The 25,289-nt window shown below is 42.5% G+C and overlaps 1 protein-coding gene across 1 annotated transcript; it reads left to right on the top strand.

Moving 5' to 3' along the window:
• The first annotated feature begins 20,630 nt into the window (after nucleotides 1-20,630).
• Nucleotides 20,631-22,178, top strand: LOC131263201 (insulinoma-associated protein 1). Its single transcript, XM_058265372.1, has one exon. It carries the CDS (start codon nucleotides 20,631-20,633, stop codon nucleotides 22,176-22,178), a length of 1,548 nt encoding a protein of 515 aa, XP_058121355.1.
• Nucleotides 22,179-25,289: the final 3,111 nt, after the last annotated feature.

A 25,289-nucleotide genomic window follows, 5' to 3' on the forward strand; every position in this document is an offset into this window, starting at 1 on the left:
GGTGCATGAAAATCCACTACAGACGGCTAAAGACCATAGACAGCCAAGTGGTATAATGTAATAGAACGACAACATTAGAACGATTGAGGCAACAGTAGTTAGCCCAACGTCAATCGGATTGTAACCATAGAGCCGCAGAACCAACCCCAAACCTCAGGAGACGCGCTTGTCTAGCATCTCTTAGGTTTTCCTTCGAAGAGGCAGACGTTTCTGGCGGGAGAGTATCGAACAGAATAATGCAAGTGGTTTTGGCAGACGATTTTAAGTGACGAAAATTCACCACACCAATAAGACAGTGGCCCGAGACCGTTCGTACGCCAGTTTTATTGGAACCCTGTTACGTGATGGTGCATAAATTTTCTTGTCAATCAAACTAATGAAACAGGAAGCCAAAGTAGCGTACGGAGTGGTTCCGAATAAGAGCCCAATCCATATATTTCGCCCATTCTCGACGGGGTTCTGGACATGTCTGGATGATCGATCTATGGCAAGGACTTTTCATTTGTTGATTAAGGTTCTGATCCTTGTTTGTGTTGTAGTGTGGTTTAAATTTCCAATAAGAGTCAGACTTAAAGCTTAATGAAAATTGAACAACTATCATTGTTAATGAGAGTTAAAACTTCGCCGCAGTGTGTCAAACAAAAAACCACCATATGTAAGATTCTAGGTAAAACAACTTAAACTGTTTCCAAGGTTGCCCCCCCCGAAGCATCTGTTCGCCGTAGAAATTATAAAATTTATTTGTTTACTTACTCCAAACAAACTGCCCGAAACACTAATAACCAGGTGCATACGCGATCGGAAAATGAATGCATCAAGCCGTTCCCAATTAGCGGTCCCAAAGTGGCAAGTGAAGGAAAAACCACCCTGTTTCGTAAACAAGGAAAGTATAAAATAAATCGAGTAAGTCTCTATTCCTCCATTTTGGCTCCACCTAGAAACAAGGTAGCAAAACAAAACAAAAGCCTAACACATTCGTACACATGCTGCCTGACAAACTGCCGAAATGGTCGGTCGACTTGTGCCTCCGATTCGGAAGGGTTGCAACCCTCCGCCTGACGATAAGTTTTCCGCCGACTGTAGCATTTTGTTGGCCACGCGAGGGTGCCGCGGTGTGTGTCGTATGGGTCCTTGATTGTTATCATGCCGGAATCGGTCGTATATGTAACACCTGCCTAGTGAGTTGGGTGCTGATATTCGCGTATGTAGTAGCAGTCTCCTTGGATGCATGTTTCTATAACTAGCTGTGGTGGAAGCAATCATCGAATTAGTTATGGAAGTGTAAAAAATTGCACATTTCAGTAGGTCCTTGTAAGGGAATTATTTAAAATCGGAGGGCTAAAATTCATCCCACAATAAAGTAGGATAGATGGTAATTTGCAACTACTGTTTAAATCCATTATAAATATATGTTCATTAAACCATATAACCATAACCATTTTCGTCTTAAATCCCAGTATTTTATTTAGCTTGGTGTTATATGCCGGGTTCGTTTTATCTTGCATAATTAATTCATGCACATTCTTTGTTTAGTTTTAACGGTAATTGACTGACAGAACCAGCAGCAAGTTCATGATTACTGACAAGGATTTTATTTTAGTTGATGACATGAGCATGACTGTTATGAGCATTAAAAAAGTAACACCTTATACAGCGAAAATAAATAGTTTTTTTTTTCAGATTAATAAGATTTCCAATACATTCAATGAGAAATAAGATATAACCCAAGCAAATCAATTTCCCCGAGTTGTTGTTTATTATTACGAAAGAATAGCTAGCTTCCAGACCGGAAGCATCTAAACGTCACTGACACTGCTGCGTTTGAGTGAAGCAGTGCAGTTGGACATCCGGGGGTGAATTATATCGGCTCTTTAAACAGCGTTGCGTGAACATTTGCTTTCTTCCTTCCGCTTCGTATAGTTTCTACCTTACTTGTAAATGTATAAAAGTAGTAGGTTCCTGTGTGGAATGACAAAAAAAGCAGATTTCCCAACAAAAGGAGGTCCTTAATTGCAGCAAGTTTGAAACCGGACTCACAAAAAATAAAATGAATACTGTAGCCTCCGGCACAGAGCAGCAGGGGTGGTTTTACATTCTCATTCCCCTAGTTTTTAAATTTTTATTCGCCACTGCACGCCACAGGCTTGCTTCACATCCTCGTCACTCGATCGCGTTTGGAAACAGTTGTGTGTAGTGATTTTGATCGCACTAGCAACAGTACAAAGGGCGAAGCACCCACCCCGAATGGAGGGTGATGATGACCGGGTTGGCGAACCGTTCCCATTTTCTGGCACGGGGGGTAACCGGCAGTGCGACCACGAGGTGTACCTCTTCGAAGCAGTTGCTAATGGAATTTTACACCCAACTTCCACCACCACCACCACCCACACTTGGACTACCATCCGTTTGCTTAGATGATTCTCGAAGGGCCAAACTGAGAAGTGTGGGACGAGAAGTGAGTGTAGGGCGGCGATGAAATTATGTTTTTCTTCAGTTCTTCGTGCGTTCGTTTGTTCGGCAGAACCACTAAACCACCCTACTCCCACCGAAGAACGGGGAAATATTAGGGGTGTTTTTTTTGCTGGCCCATCAGTTGTTTACTTGTGTTGTGCTTGGTCTACGTGACATTACATTGAAACATCTCACGACCGCGACCGTTGAACATGATCGCGAGAGGTGCAATTGCTGTAGTAGTGGTAGTGGTAGTAGTTTGAGGATAAACATAAAAAATACCGCCACGATTATTTCGTTCCCGCGACGACCGAAAAAGAAGCAGACCTTTGGGAACTGCAGTCTGTTGTTGGGAAAATTTTAATACCGTGGGGGAGAATATCCTGGGAAAGGAAAATAAACAGCGTGTCACTGTGGTAGTCGCTAGTGTCGGTGCTCTATGATGATGCCCTGTTTGACGCTTCATCACGTCCACCCGAACAACAAACCTGAATGTTTGTGGTTTCCACGGTTTCCTTGGATGACACGAACTGATCGAAGTGGTTGCTACCGTCGTTTCCGTCAATGGAGAGGATGATGACCTTTAACGTAGAATAGGATTGTGTAAAGATCAAATATTTTATTAAAAAACACAACCAAATCAAGCAAGAAACCCTTTAGTACTTGGCGAAACTTGAATACATGTAAAAGACATACATAGAACTAAATTACAAAACAAAAATTAAAAGTACTCACTGCCCAAAAGTTTTCAACTGGATTCAGAGGTGATCTGTTTTGACACATCATTATTTACAAAATCGCATTCGTTCCAAACCGTCATACTTAACGCCTCGCCAAGAAATCCCACTAAAGCACCAACCAAACTGCACATGGCTGCTGATAGCGATGATACCGTAAAAACGCACTCAATTATTGGATCGCGCGAGTTTTGAATCGGCTTCGAAACACCCCTTCCCATCGCTCGGCAGACGAAGTGCGATGAAAAACTTCGAAAAAAGCAACCCCCACCGCGTGAAAATACAAATTTATCATTCTGGCACCCTTCGCATTTTCCGTTCTTTGCCTGGTCGTTGTTGGCTCGCAGGTTTTGAGGCACATAGCGTAGCGTTCTGGCATATTGGGTTGCTGCCGAGTCCAGGTTGCTGGGAGGGAGTTTCCCTTTCGATGCGCTGGAACACTTTCCCATTGACCTTCAACGGCGACGATACTCATCCCTTCTAGCGTTCGTTCGAAATGGTGCGTCCCGAATGGCGTTGGCATTTGTCGACGATGAGGAAACATATCGACAGGCGGAAGTCCGAAGCACCCTGGATCGAATTGAGGTTTCTCCGTTGGGCAGAGGGTGGATGTTGATGCTTCCTGGTAGGATTGTAGGATCTGTAGGGAATGATGAAATTGGCCTACTTTCTACTATAAATTTAGCTCGGCATTTTTATGGTGGATTTTTTACCCGGTCGTAGACACTATTGCGTGAGAAACATCGATTTGTTACCAATGCGTCGAATATCCGCAGTAAATGCATGAGAAGACTGATCTTATCAACAAATTGTTCAGGTATTATTCAATACAAAAGAATATGGCATACATAAATGTTTCTTTGTTTTCATATCTTCGGAATTTTGTTTTTCGAATAAAACTTGTAATCTACACGATGCACATTGGATTAACTCAGCTCAAAAGCAATTCAATTGAATTATAAAATCGAAGAATTCCGCATCAAATTGAGATTCAAATACAGCATAGCTTTATATGATCCCACACAAGACCACAATAAATCATTGGTTGGACATCAGGGATTTAATTATTCTCAAATTTTAATAAACTGCCCTCCAACCGTTAGGAATTCTACGCCACAACCACTTCCGAGCGGTTGATCTACCGGTTCTTGGACATCGCAACTAAACAATGCGCAAAATTAATCACGCTTCCTTGTTGGTGGTAAATGAAACCCACCAATACGAGGGTCAACCCACAAATTCTGATTGCCAGTGTAATACATCATCATCATCTTTCAAAACCACGCTGGCACGCAACATCATCCTCCGAGACTGCCACCACAGTGTTTAGTGGAAATTCTATCCCCTTCCGAGCTGGTAACATTTCGGCAGCGTTTTCTCCAGGCAATCCCAGCTCTCTCGGGACGAGTTTGGGCTACATTTTCCTCCGCCAACCACCAGGAACCGATGTGGATGGACCGAAACCGAACGATTGCTTTGGTCGATTGGTTTAGATGCAACGCAAAAGGAGAAGTGTGCGTGCAGCGTAGCGATACGGGATAAAACCAACGCAGCAGATGGTCAAAATGGCATAGAAATCGAAGATCGGACGTAAAGAACTGGTGGTATAACAAGAAACATGCACAAAAAATAAAATAACTGCACAATACACTCTGCTAGTCTGGGTGCCCTTTAAAAATGATGCTGACCATTGAGGCAGATGCAGGTATTGATAATGCATTTGTTTTTTAAAGTTAGTGTACATGGTATCACTTGATTAGCTTATAACCCTAACGAAAAGATCCTCTTTTGTCGATAACGTTACCATTCAGTTTTAATAAGTTCGTCGCCTGCTGCGAGCCATCATTGCAGTTCTTTGATGTAACTGAAAATTGTCTATACATATTTTTTTATTTTGTTTTCCTTTCGTCTGCGTTCATAAACGAGTAGTGGTAGGAGTGTTTCTTGCAAACAATGTTTTTCAACAACAACAAAAATCAATACACTTCGACTTGATTAAGCGGAAATACGCATACACAGTGGTCTTTTATACTGGTTTTACCCAAATTTTACTCTGTTATTTCTGCGTCATCCGTTCTTACGTAAACATCAATCGGTTAGAGCAGCTTCGGCATGCGTTTCGGCGGACGTCCTTGTTTTTGTTACCACCGGCTTGCAAACGCCTCCTTTTGCGGAGCGCAAGGCGCTATCGTTGGTTGCAGTAAATTATCATAGAAATTAAAAGCGTTACATCCAGCCCGCAACAGGGAGGGTTTATAGGATGTGTGTTTTTATCAATTCGACCGATTGCGATCGGAGGCAAATTTCATCCAAACGGAACGAGGCAAGATTGTAATTAAAAACCTCAGCAACAGATTATCTTGTCTCGCTAGGGACCGAATTCAGCAGACGGAGGCTTAAAAAAGGGGATATCGTGGACGGTTTCGTAAAGTATTTTTCTTCGGCGTGGTTTGTAGGAAAGCGGGAGGATTTAACAGCGGGATGCACAAGATTTAAATCAAACTGTTGTTTCCTGAATGGAAGAAGCAAAAATGATATCCAGATGAATATATAACTGCAAGGAGAAATAAATCATCCGATTGACTGTGGATTACGCTAGAATTTTGTTATGAAGGGGCTCCAAAAATATGAAAAGGGATCATTAGAAATTGTAGTTTTTTCGTGTTTAAATAAATTTATTCATTAAACTTTTTAACAGTGAGTTACTATCTACTGTATAATCTTGTAAAAAAATCAATGGATCAAAAGATTAATGTGTTCAAATATTATAAATATACACCATATTTTTTGTGTCTTACACATTGATTCATAGAAATTTTTAATTGGTCAACATCGTATGAAACATTCCCATCCGCAGCTCCCACGCTTGCTGCTGCACTCTACAAATACAGCTTGATTAAAAAACAGAATAAATTGAAAGGCTTCCGTTCGTTTCATGACTTCTCAACGCAAGCTACCGGACACTGATGTGTCAGTTCTTTTTTCCCCCGTTTTGTTTTAAGACTACGATTCAAGTGAAGTTGTTTTTCTGTCTATGTCAATCGTTGTTTTTACTGCTCTATCTACTCCTCTTTATTGTTCTCACCAGGAACGATTATACTAAGGCATACCAACACTAGAACCAGGAAAAGGAGCCAAAGCTGTAATTGAAAACCATTCAAACATTTACGTACCGTTGGGTCGGTAAACATAATCCTGCGGGTGAATTCAACTGGTCACTCCAGGGACATTTATAAAAGAGGCTTGCAAGCCAGCGGTATGCATGTTTTTCCAAGAAATTTAGTGTAAATAGCTCCAGTCTTACTGTAAGCGCAGGAACTCTTGGTAAAACGAGCATCAATCAGATGATCTAGTAATTGTTTTTGTTTTTTTTTTGTTGTTATGTTCATTGGTTTAGCTTTTCTCTTCTATTTTCCAATCATTATGTTCCTTGCCATGTTTGTCCAACACAATGGACATCGTGCAACATGTCGAGTGCAGCGTCAAACATAGATCTTCGATTAAAGTAATTTATCGACTATTGGGCCGTCCGTATTCGTAGCCCTTTTTTGCACTCGTTTTTCCTTCTATTCTTTTTCCAATTCTTTTTGGCGACATCCCGACTAGACACCCGCTACTCACGTATGCAACACCGATGAAGGGGTAAATGTACCTGCCGCACCGCAAACGCTGTAATTAGGGCTTCCCTCCCTAACACCCTAAGCCTCTTCCTCTGGATGGTTCGGTAATTTTGCTATCAATTCGCTCGGCCAATCGACCGCTTGCCACAAACGAAGTGACACCGTCGAGAATCGGTTGCACGCCGGTTTGCGGAAGGAAGTGAAACGGATCGGGTTCGAATGCATTCGTGGCCAGTAACAGGAAGTGTAGCGCTATTCGAACCGGACGAGTTCCGTATGGTCAAGTTCGTAGCCGGTTTGCGGGTACGGGGTGGGGGTCGGGGTTGAGTTCCGGGACCTTCATTCAGAGTCCAGACCTATGGACAGTCCCGGTGAGATTGCTTCACTGGCGGCCGACGAACCCTTCCGTGGGTTATGTATGGGTCCGCAATTACCTCCCAAACCTGGTGAGGGTTAGTTCAGCGAGGCTTTGGGGGAATGAGTCCTCAGCTACAAGGGCAGCCGGAATGGCGGGATGGCAATGTGGTCACGCAATCCTTTCACGTGATCACCCCGTATCCTTCCGCTCACAAACCTATCGTTTCGGCCCGGTGTTCGAGCATGATTGCATTTCAGTCGTCCGATAAGGGTTGTAATGACGGTGCTGAGAGGATGCGACGGCGAGTTGGATGTCGTCGCACCTGTGTGTGCAAAACTAAACTTCTCTCCCCGTTGGACACTGTCGGCTACTATGCCAACTGTCGGGGCAAAACAACAAAAGTGCCGTCGATCCTTCGGAAACCGAGGTGTCCATTCGTAACACATGGATTTATCGGGGGGAAGAGGTGAGCATGGCGGATTCGGAGAAATATTCACATAACTAAACTGGATGAAAACTTCCTTCAAAATTACTGACTTACAAGCAAACAATAAAATTGATAAAATTCGAAGCTAAAAGCTAAACTAAACATCAGCATTATTCTTTTAAACTTTATTATCATTTTTTTTAATCCATCCTCGTTTTTAAACATTTTTAAATTTTAAGAAGAACTAGCTGACTCGACGGACTTCATCTCATTCAATATTTATGTATCTCATGCATTTTTTAAAAATCGGTTCACACTCCAAATAGGTTTTAGATGTTTACTCAACTGTTTTACAACGTTTTACAAGTTTATCACGTTTATCTGCACGTCCTTCAATGTTTTTAATAATCTAAAATTGATTTTTATTCGTTATACTGGAGAATTTCGATATTTTCTTTTTTACCTTAAAAAAAATGGCAAGCAGCAGCAAAAAATTATCAAAATTCACTTGATTTTGCTTTAGAGCACTTGAAATAACCTGTTGTAGAAAAACCCGCGTATTCATCTTGTGGTTTGCACGTTCCACCACAAATACGATGGCTTGAGACATGCGTTAAATTCTGCCCCCGCTTTTGTTTGTTTTTGGAATAACGCAAAACATGTTTCTAAAATCGCCAGCTAACTATCATCACAATGATTATTATTCTTTCAATAACAAAAACAATGATTATTATTCTTTCAATATTCTGTCAAGTGATTTTTTACTGTTTCAATTCGAAATCGAAAAGTTGCACACACCGTACCACACACAGCTCGCTCGCTCAAACAAACCGAAGGTCATCGTTTTTGGTTGGATTGTGCAAATTTGTCCAAACGCATTAGTTGGCAACAAATCAGGGTGTACATCTCCTGATTGCCATTGGTTCAGGATTCAAACTCTTTTGGACAATCCATTCCATGTATAACATCCAAGAAATTCCTAATAAAGTAATTATGTCGCAAACGCATCATTGCAAGTCGAGAAAGATCGTCTACGTTTTTGTTGAAAATCGCAACAGTCGGAAAACGTTGAGAAACTGTAAAAGGAAATGTTCTCCACTACGTTTCATTGCAATTCACACATCGGTTTTTTGACACATGCTGATTTTACGTTCTTCAATGCCAATAACCGCCATGTCGTTGTCGGATTAATTAAGTGTCTCCGAAAAAAATCTAACATGGATAGCGTTTCGTTAAGTCATTGTAAGATAACTTAGCAAATATGTTATTAATTTGATCTGGAGGAATTTTATCTACTCTCCGTAGAAAAATCCGTGAGTGTGACAAACCTTTTTTTCTGCTACTTAACAGTGTACATAAAACAGCACCCTCTACACGTTGCTTGACGATAAAGTCCCTACAAATCGCAGCTATTGTTTGAATACTCTTCCTGTGACATCGTGGCGATCGCTTTCTCATTGACCAGGATGCAATACTTCGGTTGTTTGCTCATGACTTGTCACGTTTTTCAACGCTTTAATTATGTTTGAAATTAACATTATATGTCACCTTGTTTAAAAAATTTAAAAGAATTGTTAAAAATTTGTTGGTGAAAGTGGTAGTGTTGGTGGTGAGAGTATTGATGTTTTTGGCGATGTTGGTAGTGTAAGTCGGTCAAAATTCTCATACAAAAATTGTAAATTAGATTATTGTATATATTTCTATATGGAAAACGCTCGTTTTTGAAAATTTTCCAACTTTTCGGCTTTTCTTTAGGAATTTTTCAATTTGTCTTTTTTCTTAAAAAAAGGAACAAATCATCCGAAGACATAAATAAATAAGCATAAGTTTTTATATAGATAGATTAACTAAGCAAAATTAACACTTTAATAACAAGTGAACTTGATGAGGCTTTTCTAATTACCGTTGGAGTTTTTAATTGGTTTTGATAATTATAAAAGAAATGCTTTCGTATGGTTTCTTGACCATCTAACCAACGGGTTACCAAACGATCTCGATCGTTTCTAATCAGATCGCGTCGAAGCTGGCATTGCGCTATTTCTTTCCTTCCTTTTATGGTGTATGTCGTACGGGTTATCATCCTCGCAGCGGGCGGAAGTGCATCAGGATACACACAAAAAATCGACATAACCGTCTAACACCCCGCGTTCGTCCGATGGGCATTTGGTTCAGCTGCTCCGTACCGTTCGAGTCACGTCCTTTTCCGTCTCGATAACATCCGATACTGCCGTTGTAGGAGTAAGGAAAAATATTAAATTACACCAAACACCACCACCTATCGGCGTGCATCGCAGCAGCAGGAGCAGCAGACGAATCGAAATGGTTCGGTATTGAAGACAGGGTCACCTTCCACTTTTCAGTTTGGAGTAACGGGTCTAGCTTTGTTTCGTTCGACGTGCGTTTGTTTATTTCCTTCCACTTTTACCTACCTCTATTTGTCCACTTTACCTCCTCGAAAAAATGCTCGATCATTTTAACGCCTATTCGTAACGGTGAGAATTTCCTTCCAGTGACTCATTGCTCTCCGGTTTATCCTGATGCACCCTGATGTTGCCCCTCCTTTACATCCTGATGCAAGCTGCACTGGTGGGAGATGGGTCCGTATCGCACATAAACTTTGCCCCGAACTAAAACACATCCGGAAAAATTATTAATCGATTATTAAACACTCTTCAGATACTCCAGTGTTTCGGGTGGTATCAACGGGAAGCTAAATTTATTTGGAAGGCAATGTCAGGAAACAAGAATTTCTAGCGAAATGAAAAATTACACAAACACGTATGCTTTTCAGAGTGCAGTACCATTTTGAGGTATTTTAATAGCATCGCCATCAACGATCGTGGGAGAAGAGATCAAGAGGTGATATGAATGTTCGGTTCAGCTGGTCTGAAGAACATAACTAACAAAATAAAGCGTGTTTGTTACATTCACCCTGGGAGAGAGAGAGAGTAATCATTCAATTCACATTCATTGTTTATCTTTTAGGATTTAAAATAGAAATTTTGCCAAGTCGTCTTGTATATGATATTGATCTTCTAACCTGTGGCACTTTGACAATTCATTACCAAAGAAATAACATATTCTTGCACGGAAATTATTTTATGTAAATGCGGGTGCATTGTAATCCATAAACCCACTCAAAGTCTCCACAAACCCACTCAAACGTTTTATGTCCCAATGCATTGCAATTTTTATTCTTCCAGAAAATCAGCTCCCTTCATGGTTTCTCCAAAGGATAGTAGGCACGACATAGGGGCACTTTGTTATACCACACGAGGTATGTTCCGGCCCGAACACATTAATCGGGCAAAGCGGCCGACATAATGGCATTCACAATGGCGCTGCAACCACAGAATAGCGTTGGAATTAGCCCTGCCTTTCGCATCCCACGCGAGCTGTCGCAGGAAACGGATGGCACGAATTCCGGAACTGGATCGTGGGACACGTTTGCAATCACGGTCTTTGCTTTCTCATCGACGAAGGAGCGAGCGGTATCGATCAATATGGGAAGATACGATCGAATTTTATTGAGAATTCTTTGTGATTTATTCCGGGTTTTGAAAAGAAGAATGAAAAAGTGCTTAATTCACTGTTCAGGGAATTTAACATAGGAATTGAGAAACACTTGAAATGATGGTAGACATAAGAAAGGACCAAACATGGTTTCCGATCGGAACAACTTTTGAATCAAGCTGTTGTGATATGCGGGCAGTATTTAGAGTTCAGTAATCCTTTTCCCCCATTTCGGACCGCATGAAGTTGAACGATAAACTACATTCTCCACAGGACAACTGTTCCAATTTTTCTACCTCAAAAACATTTGCTGGGGGTGACCAAACGACGAAATTCGAAACCTATTAAATGCGTATGGTACGATTAGGACGTGCCGCAGTGTGCCGATTATAAGCCAGTTTCCTCACGATCGTACCCCAAATGAGGATCTTAGGGAGATGCAAGGAAGTGTGATATGATCAGCTGGCTGAAGCAGGCCCAAGGCGTATTTTGCTTTAGAAGGCAACGCCCTTTCCGTTACGCTGCATGTGGCGCTGCAGCGTCCCTATCAGACTAGCACCATGGTTGATGTTTGAAGAACCATCTCTCCCATTCTTTGAAGACGTCCTAGGGGTGGAATACAAGGAATCCGGGTGTAAATGAGAACGCTAACCAAGCTATTAAAAACGCAACAATATCACCACATCATTGAGTTGAATTTCTACGACGGCCACTTCATCTTGAAATATGTTCATTTATCGCCCCTTGCGAGAACGATGTGGCACAAATAAGTATCGATGGCTAAGGAACTACCCCCCGAGCTTTAGAACCCATTCTGGAACTAATTGCGAGCGAGCCCCTAAGACCCCTATTTCTTGCGCATACATGAGGAACGTTGCGCCTTCTTGTTAATGTCTTATGCCTCCCGGTGTGGGCACGGTTGAGTTCGTACCGGTTCGTGCGACATATTTACCGCAAAATTACCTTCCATCAACTGGTTTGGGAGAGAAGGGAAGAAAAGATTTCACACAAATGGTCAAGATGACACATGGGGAAAGAAATGATGGTAGTAATAAAAACAACAATAAAACTTTTCTTCACCTCTCGTGTGGCACTTCAACTTAAGCCCCTGGGGAGGAGGGTGAGTTGCTAAAGAAAATTTGGAAAATAACTTCAAAAGAAAGGACATTGTAATTGAAATGTATTTTGTTAAACCTTAATGAACTCATCAGTGTAGCAATAGGCAAACTTATTGAAACAAAACATAAAACGCTTAATAAGTAATAATCATAATGTTCAAACCAAAAATTTATACTAATTTTGTGGCTATTCCCTTTGCTTTAAACATACGGTTTAATTTTTAACAATTCAAAAAACCGATAGCCGATTAGGTTTTCCTCTGTTACTTAATATTACCTGAAATCAATCAAACTGCAACTGTTCACATTTTCTCACGTATTCATCGAGGTGTTCCCGCATAAATCGACGTCCAACAGCCTTCCTCACCACGTAATTTATTTCACTTACAAGTACATTTACCAGCAGGATCATAAGATCTGAGAAATGCTTCCCCTTTTATGCGTCTCAAGTGTGATATCATTGGTTAAGATCTTAACGCAAAAAAAAACCTAGAACTATGAATCATGAATCCAATATCGGTAGCAACCATCCACAGGCCACTTTGGCATTGTTCTGTGTACAATTGGCAAATTTTTCTTTAACCCCTTCCCAAGCGGTTTCTATTTAATTACCCATTTCATGCCCATTATTGTAACACTTGAGTGAAATCTTACGGTTCAAAACCTGTCCTGGACCGGGGCTTTGAAGGGCGAGCATGATGAAAAGAAAAGAAAAGAAAAGACTGGAAACAATATCATGGTCCAATTTACTCTGCGTGTTAGTTCTTACCGCATAGTGATTAATCTCTTCCGTAGACACCCCGTAGCGTGTTTGAAAAGCCTGGGAATATGCTGATACTTGATGTTGCAACTGCTAATCAGCAATGCACAGCCACTTATCGAGCAGGGGACATGTTTTGAGTATGCATTAAATCCGAGCGGAACTGTTAAAATATAAATCTGAACTTGACACAATGTGCTTAATGCATATAAAATCATAAGAATAAAAAGATAACATAAATGCTAAACATTTCAATAAATCAATTCTACACTATTAATACTATACTATAGTATGTCTGAGTGAAAGGCTAGGAGTAATAGGAGTGGCAATCCAATTCTGCATCGGATTTTCCCTACACGTGCCGATGTCAGAACAGTCGATGTGACAATTCGTCACCATCCAAACGGGCTCCCAACAAATGTTTTCATCATGATTTGCAGCCTTCACACAGCCTTGGTATCATCTCTGTAAAAGGGAGAACGTTCCCACGAAACGCCCGCACATTTATTTCGATTTCATCGAGGGAATAGCTAACGCTCGTCTGCACCGAAAATGGCGGCTGCGAAGTCGTATCGTTCTATTATATTACTGCCGAAATGCGGTGTTAGTACATCGAAATGCAACCGAAAGGTTTTGGAAGGGGGTTACAGTTAAGAGGCACGTGATAGCACATCGTTACTGTAGCAGCAACGAAATATCACGTGTCCGTTCCGGTGGATCACTTTGCATTCACCCGTAACGGTTGTCCACGTTTTCGTTATCAACATTCAAGATGGCGTAAGGAGTTGAGATATTGGAGTCGTCGGTGAACGCTAAGTAAATAGTTTTAATAGTGTGTTATAAACATAATTCTTAATCGAAATTTTAATAACTGAAATAAATAAACACATGTTCTGTACTTATAATAATCTTTAAGGTCTTATCATACTACTTTTTAGCGACCAGCCAGATCAGTTGACATCAAATGAATATTTATCATGTGCGCAGAAATCTTAATTACTGCCACACTGTGATCCAGATAACCTGCCCTGCATACCCATTGTGGATCAGAGTTTCCAGTAATACGATAGGGCATTCGAATGTTCCATTCAACTAAAACCCGTGGACGTGCTGAGATGAAAGTCATCGGACACCGTGAAGGGATGCCGAATATCGTCCAATTTCCCTACAATATTTCTCGGTTGCAGACAACGCGGACGACGACGACGACGACGACGACAGTGACAAATGCGACGTTATGCCACTAGGCGTACGCTCGAGGGAATTCAGAGGCAAAAGATTCAACCCCTAGCCATCTTTTGTCGGGCCGTACAGAGAGAAAGATAGAGAGGGTGGCCAAGTAAACCCCTTCTACCGTTTGTTGATCCTAATTGAATAAGGAGCGTTATTGTGAAACAGCTTAAGAGGCTTGGTTTGTCTTTCCCGTTGCCGGTCAGACTCGTTCAAATCTTGCGATTGTCATGGGACTTCAACAAAAGGTTCGCTTAACAGCATGTGAAGACTACTTCACAATAATTCGTCGCTGAAAGTGTCGAGGAAAAACGTGTCCTTTTTGCATCCACCTTCCCAGTTCCCTTCACCGTTTTATAACGTTTACCAGGCGACACTGTTTACATCCCAACGTGGCAACACACTGCCAAAATCCCACCGACGCATGCAGGGAACGATTAATTAAGATTAATAATTAACGGTTGTTGGACTTCAAAGAGTAAAATATACAAACTTAAAACTAAAGACAGAAACAGCTCGCATTTGAAAAATCACTCGCAATGCCGATTACTCATCGATGGAGGCGCCCCGTGGGTGGTTGCGGATCTATTTTTGAATTTATTCTTTAAACTCTTCATGGGGTCGACAGGTTGGCACCGTCGGCTCGTGAACTGTTATTCCACGGAGGGCTCCAACCGTGAGTCACGGTCGAAACCGAAGCAAAACATCGGTCCACTCCGGATGACTAATCGGCGACCGGTCGACTCATGCGCGCCAACATTGGCGGGAATCGTTATTTGATTTTTTTGTGTTCCATGTGTTCTATGTACTGCATTTTCCGAAGTTCTGAGTAACAGGTTGGCCGTTGACGGTGCTGGATGAAGTGTGCAACAAGTGGTTTCCACAGCTCCAACGCAACCGATGGAGGTGTGGTGATATATTTAGCCCTATACCGTGGGAATCGGATATGAGTCATATCATATTCTAACACTGGTTTATGGTGGGAATGATTTTTTCACGCCAAAATGACCAGTACAACACATGGCATTGGGTCGTTTATTTCTAAACCAAGCATTAAAGTAAATATAAAACATCCCCATCGTCATACGAAACTCACCCCCGTCAATCGTATAATCGTCCCGTCAATTATATTCTGTAATTCAATCTTCTTGTGTCAAACACGAACCACACGGCTGCAAAGCAAAGATAAGCTTAAGCAGAGAGCATAATTTGATACTTATCATGGCATCATGGAGCAGCACTGAATTGACCTACGAGCAAACGAAAGCGTGATTGATTGATTTTGTCTTCCTACGTGGTTTAAGTGTGCGTCGTAGAGTTTATTGAACTACGATGACAATGTGGTACGTGTTAAATCAGTAACTCCTTGTTGGAAGTACCCGCTCGATGATGTTGAATCCTTAAGAAAAAGCAAGATCAATCGAAGGATGGAAATTATCTTTTTAAATAAATTAAACAAATGGAAAAAGACATGTTTTAATATTATCCTTTCAAAACTCAATCTCATTTGCTGTTGCATCCAATTTTTGTTCAATTAATTATACACAGAACTCTTCATTCATTGAATCTGTCAATCAATGGCAAAGAACTTACCACCTCCTCGTTTTCTCCTCGACATTGAAGCCCCTTTTTCCAAAATTGTCCTACCAACGGATCGACTATTGTTGGACGCTTTTCCCGGCTACCAAATACCGTTGGGCAAACAGAATCCATCGGCTGTACTATGTACAGTTTCCACCGCACCTCACAGTTTGGAGGGTTGCAGTTGATGGAAGGAATCAAATAAAAGAGGAAAAAACTCATCATAAAATAAAACGCATCAAAGCAACGAACAGAAAATGATGCCCAGTTTTTCCGTCGCCCCGCGTTGCTTAGAGCAGAGAGATTTTTCCATACTTGATAGGGGAAAAATGCGATGCGTCTGAAGGTTTTCCTAGTGCTCCGGCCTAGAAATTCCGGCTTCCCGGCGTAAGCACAAACACAAACACAATCGACGAATATCCTGCTAGATGCTCATCAACTGCCCGCGATGCGTCGCAGCTAAAGCGTTCTAGTAAGAATCGGCGCTTGGAGGTGGTTAGAAATCGGAACCACGCACGACGAGGGTTGAAATACTCGTCCAATCTGCTGCACAACTTGCTGTAAGCAAATCCCGTCGAAAATCAGCCTTCCCCTGATAAAAAAAATGGTAAAGCCTCGGCGAATACCCTTACCATGGGCCGGCACACGAACACGCTCGTTTCGGAACATAATGGATTCCATAATAACTAGTTTCCATTCTTAGGCGAAGCTCGCGGCTAAAACCGAAGCCATCGGGCCGTGGAACGCTCCCGGTAGAAGGGTGCACACTCTGTTGGTGGCATTTCCAACCCCCGTGTAGAGGGAAAAATAAAATCCATTCGCTGCAGCCCGCGTCCTGTGTGACAAGGCATTTTGAGGGAAGGATAGCGAAAAAAAAGGGTAAATATCGGCAGAACCTTTTTGCTTGCATTGTAGCTGCTCTTGCAACACTAAGTCTTGTACAGCAGTATTTTAGGATGAGGAGCGACGACGTACGCCAAACAGGAACATGCGTCCTTTAACTGTTCAATTTTTCTTTTCAGCATTCCGTCTGATGTAAAATTATTTCATTTACTTTTGCACGGATTACAAGGAGACAAAAGTAAATGCATTTAATTTTTATTTTTTTAATTCTAAACCATGCTTCCTATCCGAACGGCTGACGAACTACTTCAAGCACCAACACTCAAGCACACAGCATGATAAGCTAAATAACGGTGTGCAGGGGTGCATAATTTATGCTGTACGGAAAATTTACTATTCAGGGTTCGTCAACACCATAACTATGTCCTGTCCGGGTTTGTATGAAGCAATGCTCAAGGGTAACTGAGCTAATGATAGAAAAATTGAATGACCAAATAGGTGATAAAAGTACAACTAAAGGCTCACGCGCAGAACGTGCATATTGCGTGACATATTGTCAGATATTTTATTGTGTTTGGAATGCTGTATGGGGCTCCAACCCCTTTCACTGAAGGGGAGCTATGTTATTTGCACAAAGATAAGCCGTTTGAAAGGGTAGAGTGGCAGTTATGCCTTAGGCCACTATTTTACAAGCTATAACTAAGTCAATTATGTTATCATTAATCTTACTTGGCGTTCAATAAAAAGAAATAATAAATTTGAGATTATACTTAAAGTTCATAAATTGTATGCTAGTAATATATTTGACCAATGTAAGATACGCTCAGCCTGCCCAATCATGCAACGAATCGCATCGGTAAAACACTTGTACTGTTCGCTCCCATGAAAAACAGCCATTGGAACCAACACAACCAATCCCTTGAACCTGAGGAAACTTACGGTGGAACTTATCCTGCCGCTTAGAACGAAGGTGGGACCTCCCTGGTCGAATCATGCTTACGACACCTTAAGAACAGCGGCACGGTTAAACTACCCTACCACCACGTTCTTCCTAGACATTGTACCGCTTCCGCCCCAAACAAGAAACTACTCCTAGCCCTAGTCTACCGGTCTTAAGGTTCGCCGAACATTCCCCGACATCGCCGGGAAACAAGACGTCGTAAAAAGGGTGCGCCTTAAAGGTGGCTCCTGTTACCGGTAGTCGCTACCGGTGTTTATGCTCGATAAAAACAGGCATAAAAAATAAATAAAGCATTCACCCGTGCCCTTTGAAGACGCAGCGCAAGACGAAAACAAGGGTGTCGTGGCAAGGGAAGCGAGAAGGTTACCGAACCGTAACTGGGATTTGGCCGGTGGCAAGAAGTCAAGACAGGTGTCATCAGTGAGGAAGGTTAAGAACTTGTAAGGTGTAATCCGTATGGAAAGGGCCGCAGCAGGTTTAACAGAGAATGGATTACGGTTACGTCGTAAAAGGATAAAATAAATTCTAAAATTCTTTGATCTCGGCATTGATTGCCCAACATTGTGAATGATTTAAAATTACTAGATTTAATATTGAATGATATTCTACTAGAAACGAAAAAAAATCGTTATAAAGATTCATTTCATTACAACTATCATTTTTCAACCGTATTCGGTATATTTTTATATTCGTGTAAAAATATATAACAACTTGCAAACATATGATGTGACTCTTATTTGCGTCTCTGATTTTATATTGAATTTTTTCCAACCATATTGTACTTTTAAATGCAGCTGACCCATAAGTGGCAGGGATAGAAAAGTCCTTCCTGGTGTCCTAAACATTTTGCTACCATTTCTAATATGGCTTAGAATACCGAGTTCATTGACACGGTGGAAAAAAAAACCTCTTGATCTCTCTTGGTTTGGCTTTGCCAACAGAAAGTAGATAGTTGAAGAATTCAGTTTACCTGGCAGGATGGAGTAATCGGAAGGATGCCCAGTTTTTGCTAGAGTCAATAAAGGCAGCACAGACAACAGCAGGATCGAATTGATCGGCCTCGCAATGCAGCTGGTAGCTTGCCCTACCAAAGCCGGAAAAGGTGCGTTGCCTCCGGTGGTAAGACCTTTCGGCAGCTACCAGCGCCCAAACCTCAGCTCGCTCGTGCAAGCAACAATGCGGAAAAAATCACCAGCACACGCCACGGCACGAGCCGAATAACATAAATTCATCCCGGCCGTGCAGCTGTGGCATTGCTATACGAGCAGGAACCACAAGAGAGGGACCGAGCAGCAAAAAGAAAAATAGCGATACCAAAAGGGACAATCTACCATATAGCGTAACCTAGAAAATAAATCTCCTGTATCCCCCTGGCTTCGCGGCCACTACCATTTCCGCCTCGTGCATCGAACCGAAGAGGGTATAGATCGTAGCTCGGTGATAGTGCGATTGCGTTTGCGTATTCATTTCCATCTACTTTGACGCTTTGCCGACTCTTACGGACAACAAAGTATTAGCGAGCGGAAAAAAGGATATGCGAAGGATATTTGAAAAAAAAACTAAGAAATAACCTACCAACGAAACCCAACGCGCACGGGTACATAACAGAAGACAGTAAAAAAACCTAATCATAATTAACAACCATCGAGAGAGAACCGGTGCGATCGGTAAGGATCGTCCAAACCCCGTCCCGCTTATGGACGATGAAACTGGGGAAAACCCCTTTTTGGTAGCAAAGAAAATTAAACATGATAGACAGAAGACAAAACTTGAACACACACCCCCCCCCCCCCTGGGGTGGATGGATTCGAACGCTAGGACAATGGATAAATTAAAAAAGAAATATATAAGAAAACAAGCGAGAAGGAGAGAGAGAGAGACCACGCAAACGGGAATATAAAATTGTGAGCAGTATAAAAGAGGGATGAAGCAAAACTGCATCATACAGGGAAAAACAATGTTCAGGCATGAATCACCAACGCCCTATCGGTGGTGGCAGGAAAAACATTGGCGGCCGCCCGTGTGCAGTGAAAACCCATCCACCGAGTGGAAAGTGAAGAAGTAAAATAAAAAAAAGTCCATATTACGGAACTGGAATCGAACCGTGCCTGATGAGTTGAATCGTTTTCCAGGAGGGATGCGAAGCAGTGGATGAAAGAGAATTAGCGAACGAGCCGTGGAAGGACGAACACGCGGAGTTAGGAAGGAGGGTATGAAGGAGAGAAAACGCACCCAAAAAGTGGAAGAAAAATAGACGCCGCTGTCGCACGTGCTCACCGTTCATTGTGATGCCGGGAGTCGCGTGCCGTACTGTCTCGTGGTAGGATGGAACGTCGGGAGGAAGGGACATGATCGGGCGCACCGTGTTTACATCCCGACGAGAGTGATGGTGTGCGTGCCGGTACCACAAAGAGGGGAAACCGACGCACCGCAGGGGGCATGCGCAGCGGAGTGGTCCTTATGTACCAGGGGACTCTCTTTATCCGGCTCTCTTCCGGTAGGCTCGGTCGGGTATGTGTGTGTTGGTTCGTAAAAGCCGGTTGACGATCGTGTCTCTCTCCGGGCATATCCTTGCACCCCGAGGGTTGCCTGATTTTCCTCCGGGGGTGCGATGGTACATAACGCACCAATGCGTTTGAGTGTGTATGTTTTTGTTGTACAAGGGCTTCGCTTGCAGCATATAAAATGGACAGGATCTTCCCGATAGAGGATCATTCTGTGCCTGGCCACGGCCGAGGTCATATCGTACCCATTTCACATCACGACGCCAACAAACAAACCGTGCACCTTGGTGCACGACGTTCCCAGTAGTATTTCCGTGCTGAGTGCCGAGTGTGAGCGTGGCGTGCCCCAAATCGTTTGTAAATAGTACTTTTAATAGCCGGCAGTTTTCCGTTGGACATTGCGTTACTCTGTTTGTGTGCCGTTTGTAGTGAAGTTGAATGATTCATATCCCAGCGGCCGGGCGTTGATGTGTGTTTGGAGCCAGTTTAAGAACGTTGTTGGAACGCACCCGGTGTGACATGCAAGGATGGCAACAATCGCCCCACCACCACCACAATCCCGCCTGGTGTCCTCGATTGGTCTCCTGACGACGGTGGCCAGCTTGCCGCCCTCGTACAAGCTTCAGTATGCAGAGACTCAGCCCCCCAGCAGCAGCACCACCACCACAACCACCCTCGCTACTGGCTTCGGTGACAGTCCGTTGGATTTGACGGTGCGCCAAGTGACGGCAGCGGTGGTCACACCGGCACCAATAACACCTCCGGCGACGCCGTCACCGCTTAAAAAACGCTACCGCGAAGACAATCTGTTCAATTTCCCCAAGGCCGACGAACCGGTGGCCAAGCGGATAAAGTGTGATGTTCCTAGCGCGCCTCCTCCTGCGCCGGTTGCGGAGGACAGGAGCAAGGAGCTAGCGACACCGGCGAAACCCATCGGGGGGAAGAGTGGCGCCACGCAAGGGCCTCCAAAGAGCGCGAAAAACCCCCCTGCCGTACCGGCCCCGTCCGGTGGGGCGAAGGAACGCCGAGCCAAGGCCATCCGGAAGCTAAAGTTCGACGAGGAAAACTCTTCGCCCGTGTCGGGCACGATCATTATCTCGCTGGAGGAAGCGCTCAGTGGCGACTCGCCGCGTGAATCTGGTGACATCGATCCGCAGTTCAATCTGGTCGAGGTGTCGGACGAGGTGCGGGCGGAACTGGCCGCCATCCCGAACGTGATCGGAGGCTACAACTGCAAGCTGTGCCGGCAGGAGTTCGAAGATGCGTTCGGGCTGGCGCAACACCGATGTTCCTGCATCGTGCTGCTGGAGTACCGCTGTCCGGAGTGCGGCAAACGGTTCAACTGCCCGGCTAACTTGGCATCGCACCGGCGTTGGCATAAACCACGCGATCAGGTCGGCAAAAAGGGTGCCAAAGGGGAGCAGACGGTGTCGAGCGAGGCGGACGCAGGTGCTGCAGGCGGGAAGTACCGTTGCGACCAGTGTGACAAAACCTTCAAACGTCCGGCGTACCTCAAGAAGCACCAGCAAACGCATAATCGGCAGCACAGCAAGGCGGCCAAATCAGAACCAAAAGCAGCACCTAGTCCGAGTAGAAGCGTCGACCAGTACCGCAGTGAAGACTCGAATCACTCGAACAACTCCTACCAATCCAACCAATCGGCCAGCAGCGAGAAGTACGAACCGACTGTCGAAAGCGAAGCAAGAACCGAACCTCCACCACTTACCGTGTTCACGTTCACGACCACTGGAATTGGTTCACCGGCCAGCGGCCATCACGAGACGCCGTCAACCGGCGCGTACTACGGTCCATCGCCTCCATCGGTCGTGTCCTCCTCGGGGCGTGGTAGTGCTGCTCCGGATCAGTACGACGAACCGGACAGTGATTGTGAGGAGCGCACGCTTGTTATCAACGAGGACTACCGCGATGAGGACGAGGAGGACGAAATGCAGCGCCAATACCGGTCGTCATACTGCGACCGGTTCACCGAGGAGGAGAATCTGGCGGCGGCCGCCCTTGCGGGCCTCCGGAATGGCCCATCCGTCATTCGCCACACGACGGCGCTGGTTGTGTAGGTAAGCCTAATATTTAAGCTCCGTATCGTTTGATAGTTAAGTGTTTCTTGATTTTTTTTCAAACCGTGTAACCCGTGTGTGTTCTTGTATTTACCAACCAAGGGTGAGCAAATAGGTCTAAAACTAAACGGTTTCGAATGACGATTTCTAAGTGCTTAAGATTCACAAGAAAACCCGTACACAACAAGCCTAGTGATGTTCAACCGTGTAATGAAGCAATCGTTAGTTATAGTTCCCCGTTCCCAACGTACTTATCGTGCGATCGATCCGGCATTTCCAATGCCCTTTTCTGTACATTCTTACATCGTTCAAGCCCGATTCTGCAGCGCCATACCAAAGGATTAGTTAGGAAAAGCTGGAACTACTGGCCAAGTGTTCCACTGTGCGTTAATCTTAGCTTAGACTGATAGTGATAACGTAAGTGGTAGTATTTATTTTAACAAGAACGAGCATTGCTAGTCACCTGCACAAGAAGCAAAGCTTCAACGATATTCTAGTCCTAGGGATTTAAGTTCATTTTTGACGGATGTTCCACAATTGAGTTTTTTTTAATATTTTGAAGCTTTCTCGTAAAAAATCAACTATCTCCTAGCAACTAATACATTCTGGTTGATTGATTTAATGAACTTTTTCTCACTCATTTCACACGATCAATTTCATGCTTGAATCATTATGTCATTTCAAATTATCTTTAAAAATATTCTAAAGTTAATGCTTAATAAAACGGAAAACAAAATCAGGAACTTCCGTCCTCCAGTCATACTTCTTGTACATTCGAGGTTTTCAGATTTGCAAAATCTTTAAACCTCACCCCCCAAAGATGAGTCACCATCTAGTCATTTATGTATAGTTAGGTTTAGTTCTGCAAACAGGTGTTTTAGGGAGGGTAAGGGTTTATTAGTTCACATGCACATATCCATGCAGTGTTTTGAGTCACACTTAAACGGCCACCAAAGATTTCAGTTTGTTCATCCACATGCTCGGTCTCAGACATTGTATAAACTAGTGTTTCTCGTTTCGATGTAAACACAAAACGAGCATTCTGGATACGACAGTCGAGTGAGATTTAGTGTAGTATTCGTCATACTTTTCTTTTGTCTTAGTAAAGAAAAGTGCATTACGATCAGTATACGTTTTTGGTTCTGTTTTAATGTTAACCTAATTTTCTCGCAAAAGCATGTCCATCGTTCGTATGGAGCATAGCATTAAAACTGAGTAGCAGGTTCGGGAGAAGCTTTTGCAATCGTGCGTATAGCAGTGCCATGTTAAATAAGATCACCTTCCAGCATTGGTACAAACCGATGTGCTGTGGAAAGGATTCTACGTAAAGAAGTATTTACAAAATTGCAACCATAATGCGTACCAAATAAGTGTATTTAAGCCCGAATAATAATAATTGTTTAAAACAGATCTAATATTTTCTACATCGTAATAAGTCTTAGTTCTAGTCAGGCTCGTATACCAAAGATTGCTAGTCATTCTAATTTAATGCCACAGATATTCTAGTCAGCTGACTTACCTTACTTTTAGATTTTTCTTTCATTGTCGTCTAGTCTCCAATCGCTAATGATCATCATTTATCATTCTCATCCAGTCTGCAATCTTAAATGATCGTCTAGTCCTTGAGAACCACTAGTCATATTTATACAGTACTGCTAGCAGCTTTCGTATGATCTCATAAATTAATTTCGGTTCGTGAAAACGTTAAATGACCGTTCTAGTCTAGGTCTAGTCAATACTATCGGTAATTCGACACAAATCCAAACTACCAAAGATAAAATTATAATTATTTTTTAATCCCGTACCACCTAATATAACTTATGAGTGTTTATATTACATTATTTATTCACGTATTTATTCCCTTTATTTATCAATCAATATTTATTCAATTCGATTTACTCATTCACGGTTGAACATCGCTAAGCTCAGCAAGATAAAGTTGCCTACCAAAGAAACGATTAATCATAAGCAAACGGAACAATCACACCACAGTTTAGAGGATACACAAGGAGAACAATCGTTTAAAATATCGTGTTGAGGATGTTGTTAGGGGCTTGAATACATTTAACAGTGATGAAAATCGATATTTTGCATAAGATGAAAATTAAAAATGTCTCTCATATATCAGAAAAAATACGACAGTATAAAGCAGAGCACAAAAGTGGTGGGGGTTTTTGAATAAATAAAACCATGTGATATTAGACAAGTAAGTTTTACAAAAAAAAAAAACAAATCCTCTTGCTGTAAACAAGTTACTTCTTAAAGCACTTTTTCGTCATTTATATCATCAATTCACTGTAGTTTTCTTTAAGTAAGCTTCAAATAAGTTCAGCACCGGACGTAATGCCGTCAAAGGCTACTTGTGTTTAAGACTCACTACGAATGTAAGAACGTCATTATTTTATAGTTAGTTTAAGCAATTTCTTCACAATTATTTAATAGTTTTTGGTAAAAAATAAAGCAAGCAAAAAAATCGACAAATAATCTGTTATTTCCACGCCAATCCGAAATTCTTATGATGTGATATGCTTGATGTAAACTGTTAGTTTAAATATTTGAAGTGAAACATCTCCGTGCTCATGGTGTGTTGAAAACATGTGTTCGAATGACTCATACGGTTGAATTCGATAATTGTATCGTTAAACACCCTTTGATCTGGAAATGAATTCAAATTCAGTCCACGGTAATTAGACACCACGAAGTGTTGGAGTGATTGAATCGAATGAAGAATTGCACAATTGTAAATTAAATCTTGGATAAATACAATGTAAAGCTGGGAGTAGACGTTACATATTCATCTGTACAGATGTTTGACGACTACAGCTTTTCCTTTGCCCTTTCCAACATCCCTCGAGACATTCGGGATATCTGAAGGGATGTTGATGACAGACGAAGGCGATGAGAGCACAAAGGAAAGCTGTAGACGTCAAAGATCTGCACAGATTATGTGACGTCTACAGCCAGCATAAGTATTGCTACTGTTATGTCTTTTAAAACTATCCATGATCGTTTATTAAGAATCACGGTTAATACTCATTACTGCCGTCATATGAAGTTTCGTTTTCATTAATTTGACTAAAACGACAATACTTTTGTAAAGGCCACTTTGTA

The sequence above is a fragment of the Anopheles coustani genome, chromosome 3 (assembly GCF_943734705.1).
Source record: "Anopheles coustani chromosome 3, idAnoCousDA_361_x.2, whole genome shotgun sequence".
NCBI classification, from domain to species: Eukaryota; Metazoa; Arthropoda; class Insecta; order Diptera; family Culicidae; genus Anopheles; species Anopheles coustani.